The 4,955-nt window shown below is 36.3% G+C and overlaps 1 protein-coding gene across 1 annotated transcript; it reads right to left on the bottom strand.

Annotated features, from left to right (window-relative positions):
* Positions 1–2,272: 2,272 nt before the first annotated feature.
* LOC117319430 (putative uncharacterized protein DDB_G0282133) lies at positions 2,273–4,603 on the bottom strand. The gene has a single exon (XM_033874232.1). The coding sequence runs from the start codon at positions 4,601–4,603 to the stop codon at positions 2,273–2,275; it is 2,331 nt and encodes a 776-aa protein (XP_033730123.1).
* Between the last annotated feature and the right edge of the window lie 352 nt (positions 4,604–4,955).

Raw genomic sequence — 4,955 nt, 5'->3', positions numbered from 1 at the left:
GGTCAGTGTAGCCTACAGTAGGTGTGTGTCCATTCCCATGGTCTCTGGTCAGTGTAGCCTACAGTAGGTGTGTGTCCATTCCCATGGTCTCTGGTCAGTGTAGCCTACAGTAGGTGTGTGTCCATTCCCATGGTCTCTGGTCAGTGTAGCCTACAGTAGGTGTGTGTCCATTCCCATGGTCTCTGGTCAGTGTATTCTACAGTAGGTGTGTGTCCATTCCCATGGTCTCTGGTCAGTGTAGCCTACAGTAGGTGTGTGTCCATTCCCATGGTCTCTGGTCGGTGTAGCCTACAGTAGGTGTGTGTCCATTCCCATGGTCTCTGGTCAGTGTAGCCTACAGTAGGTGTGTTTCCATTCCCATGGTCTCTGGTCAGTGTAGCCTACAGTAGGTGTGTGTCCATTCCCATGGTCTCTGGTCGGTGTAGTCTACAGTAGGTGTGTGTCCATTCCCATGGTCTCTGGTCAGTGTAGCCTACAACAGGTGTGTGTCCATTCCCATGGTCTCTGGTCAGTGTAATCTGCAGTAGGTGTGTGTCTATTCCCATGGTCTCTGGTCAGTGTAGCCTACAGTAGGTGTGTGTCCATTCCCATGGTCTCTGGTCAGTGTAGCCTACAGTAGGTGTGTGTTCATTCCCATGGTCTCTGGTCAGTGTAGCCTACAGTAGGTGTGTGTCCATTCCCATGGTCTCTGGTCAGTGTAGCCTACAGTAGGTGTGTGTCCATTCCCATGGTCTCTGGTCAGTGTAGTCTACAGTAGGTGTGTGTCCATTCCCATGGTCTCTGGTCAGTGTAGCCTACAGTAGGTGTGTGTCCATTCCCATGGTCTCTGGTCAGTGTAGCCTACAGTAGGTGTGTGTCCATTCCCATGGTCTCTGGTCAGTGTAGCCTACAGTAGGTGTGTGTCTATCCTCCCTAAGACTGATTGAGCCTGCACTGCATGAAAACCCGCATTTAATGAAATAGTTATTTTCAGTAAACCTCATTAAACTTTTAAAGTTTGAGTTTAATATTGTTTAATGAAAATTAAATTCTAGATTTACGAAAAGTTTTATATTTTTGTTAACTCCAGATTTACGCACCAGTAAATGCCAAGTAAACTTCATTCATGGTACAATCCTAAGTTGATGAACATATCTTCACACAAGACACCACACGTCAACATATTTTCACCAAATGACTTAACACGTCGTAAAAAACATTTTTTCACAAGGTGACAAAACACGTCAACATATTTTCGTGTGACAAAACACGTCTTTCAACAAAGGATACCATGCCCGATGTCTTCAAGAATACATGACACATTGTTATAAAGTAATAGATAATTCAACGACCTTAAGTTATGCTCAAAATAACTTTAATACAACCTAAATATTTAAAAGTCTACCAAAAGGACGAATGAAAAAGGACTTTGTTTCTAACTTTGTCCATATGCATTAACACACTTGTAAAGAATTCTTTGTACAGGCATTAGTTGGCATTCACTACTTTCATCAGTTTCTCTAAATTTACAAACGACAGCGCTGAGTCCCTCTTCTCTCCCCCTCCCCTCCCGCCCAAACGAGTCAGGCGCGTATTTGTAAAGTAATATCAACATTCACAATATAATTATAACTTAACGTTTATTAATTCAAAAACATGTACTTTGATTATCTTTACTTAAAATTTATCAATTTCTCATCACTTATATAAATGTAGATAATAAATCAAACTGTAAATTAATATAAAGTTTTGGCGGCTTTCTTCTACTTCCGGCGGTTACATGTGTACAGTTGAACATGGCCTAGATTATACACACAAGTGGTCAGTCGATTGGAATACTACAAACTGGTGTGACTTTGTGAGATATAATAAGTGAAAAGCCTTCAAGTATGTCGGATAATCCATCGTTTTTATCTGGATCGACGGATCAATTTATTTTCCGCCGTATTTGAGGAAAGTTTATGGTGAGGAGATGTACATGCCGCCATCAATCGTCGAGATTTAAATATACGTCTTATCGAAGTCCAGCATCGTCTGTCCGAAAGGATTCGAGTAAATGAAATACGAAATCACAGACTTCCAAAAATGCTACATACAGTAGATATGAACAATAAAACTCCGGCAGGAACTTCGTCGTATAACGTCAACGTCGTCGTGATGCACACATGTATATGTGCACACTCATGTTGGACACAGGTCAAGCAGCGCGCTAGGGAGTGGACAAAACAGCAGTTGTTTGTTTGTTTGTGTTTGTTAGGCAAAGAGGTTTTTTTTAAAGAGACAAACTTAACGTTTAGATTAAATTTACATTGGTTTTAATGGAATCAACATTGGGTTTACTGGAATTAACATTGAGTTCCCTAAAATTTACATTGAGTTTGCTGGAATTTACATTGAGTTTACTGGAATTTACAATGAGTTTACTGGAGTTTACAATGAGTTTACTGGAATTTACAGCGAGTTTACTGGAATTTACATTGAGTTTACTGGAATTTACAATGAGTTTACTGGAATTTACATTGAGTTTACTGGAATTTACATTTAGTTTACTGGATATTATAGGGAGTGTACAAAAATTTACAGCGAGTTTGCTGGAATTTACATTGAGTTTACTGGAATTTACAATGAGTTTCCTGGAATTTACATTGAGTTTACTGGAATTTACAATGAGTTTGCTGGAATTTACATTGAGTTTACTGGAATTTACATTGAGTTTACTGGAATTTACGTTGAGTTTACTGGAGTTTACAATGAGTTTACTGGAATTTACATTGAGTTTACTGGAATTTACATTGAGTTTATTGGAATTTACGTTGAGTTTACTGGAGTTTACAATGAGTTTACTGGAGTTTACAATGAGTTTGCTGGAATTTACATTGAGTTTACTGGAATTTACAATGAGTTTCCTGGAATTTACGTTGAGTTTACTGGAATTTACATTGAGTTTACTGGAATTTACATTGAGTTTACCTGACATTATAGGGAGTGTACAAAAATTTACAGCGAGTTTGCTGGAATTTACATTGAGTTTACTGGAATTTACAATGAGTTTCCAGGAATTTACGTTGAGTTTACTGGAATTTACAATGAGTTTGCTGGAATTTACATTGAGTTTACTGGAATTTACATTGAGTTTACTGGAATTTACATTGAGTTTACTGGAATTTACAATGAGTTTACTGGACATTATAGGGAGTGTACAAAAGTTTACAGCGAGTTTACTGGAATTTACATTGAGTTTACTGGAATTTACAATGAGTTTACTGGAATTTACATTGAGTTTACTGGAATTTACATTGAGTTTACTGGAATTTACGTTGAGTTTACTGGAGTTTACAATGAGTTTACTCGAGTTTACAATAAGTTTACTGGAATTTACAATGAGTTTACTGGAATTAACATTGAGTTTACTGGAATTTACATTGAGTTTATTGGAATTTACGTTGAGTTTACTGGAGTTTACAATGAGTTTACTGGAGTTTACAATGAGTTTACTGGAGTTTACAATGAGATTGCTGGAATTTACATTGAGTTTACTGGAATTTACAATGAGTTTCCTGGAATTTACGTTGAGTTTACTGGAATTTACATTGAGTTTACTGGAATTTACATTGAGTTTACCTGACATTATAGGGAGTGTACAAAAATTTACAGCGAGTTTGCTGGAATTTACATTGAGTTTACTGGAATTTACAATGAGTTTCCTGGAATTTACGTTGAGTTTACTGGAATTTACAATAAGTTTCCTGGAATTTACATTGAGTTTACTGGAATTTACATTGAGTTTACTGGGCATTATAGGGAGTGTACAAAAGTTTACAGCGAGTTTGCTGGAATTTACATTGAGTTTACTGGAATTTACAATGAGTTTACTGGAATTTACGTTGAGTTTACTGGAATTTACAATGAGTTTACTGGAATTTACATTGAGTTTGCTGGAATTTACAATGAGTTTACTGGAATTTACATTGAGTTTGCTGGAATTTACATTGAGTTTACTGGAATTTACAATGAGTTTACTGGAATTTACATTGAGTTTACTGGAATTTACAATGAGTTTACTGGAATTTATATTGAGTTTACTGGAATTTACAATGAGTTTACTGGAATTTACATTGAGTTTGCTGGAATTTACATTGAGTTTACTGGAATTTACAATGAGTTTACTGGAATTTACATTGAGTTTGCTGGAATTTACAATGAGTTTACTGGAATTTACATTGAGTTTACTGGAATTTACATTGAGTTTACTGGAATTTACAATGAGTTTACTGGACATTATAGGGAGTGTACAAAAGTTTACAGCGAGTTTACTGGAATTTACATTGAGTTTACTGGAATGTACAATGAGTTTACTGGAATTTACATTGAGTTTACTGGAATTTACATTGAGTTTACTGGAATTTACATTGAGTTTACTGGATATTATAGGGAGTGTACAAAAATGTACAGCGAGTTTGCTGGAATTTACATTGAGTTTACTGGAATTTACAATGAGTTTCCTGGAATTTACATTGAGTTTACTGAACTTTACATTGAGTTTACTGGTATTTACAATGAGTTTACTGGATATTATAGGGAGTCTACAAAAATGTACAGCTACAAAACTAGACTTAAACTTCATGTTTAGGGGAATTTAATTTGGAACAAAACCCTATTAAACAGTGTCAATTACCAAACTTAAAGCATTCTTAAATACCGACACTTACTCTGTCCCTAAACACTATTACTACTGCAATAGCAGACACGGTCAAATTCATCATGTAAGGCTTCGAATGAACTGCAGCTCTGTAAACGATCACCTGTTGAGACGAAATTTAGTTGATAGTCCTCTTTGTTCATGTAAATTGTCTTCTGAAACTACTGAACATTTTCTCCTCCATTGTCCTAACTATCAACAGCTTAGATTCCAATGCTTTAGTCATCTACTCCTCAACTATAATGTTAACATCTTACTGTATGGCAGTCAAGAAATA

The sequence above is a fragment of the Pecten maximus genome, unplaced genomic scaffold, assembly GCF_902652985.1.
Source record: "Pecten maximus unplaced genomic scaffold, xPecMax1.1, whole genome shotgun sequence".
Taxonomy (NCBI): Eukaryota; Metazoa; Mollusca; class Bivalvia; order Pectinida; family Pectinidae; genus Pecten; species Pecten maximus.
The sequence above is the reverse complement of the archived record's forward strand: the minus strand, read 5'-3'. Positions and strand labels throughout refer to the sequence as shown.

Coding starts and splice junctions, on each gene's coding strand:
- LOC117319430 (XM_033874232.1), bottom strand. CDS start 4,603: ATGAAGTTTAAGTCTAGTTTTGTAGCTGTACATTTTTGTAGACTCCCT.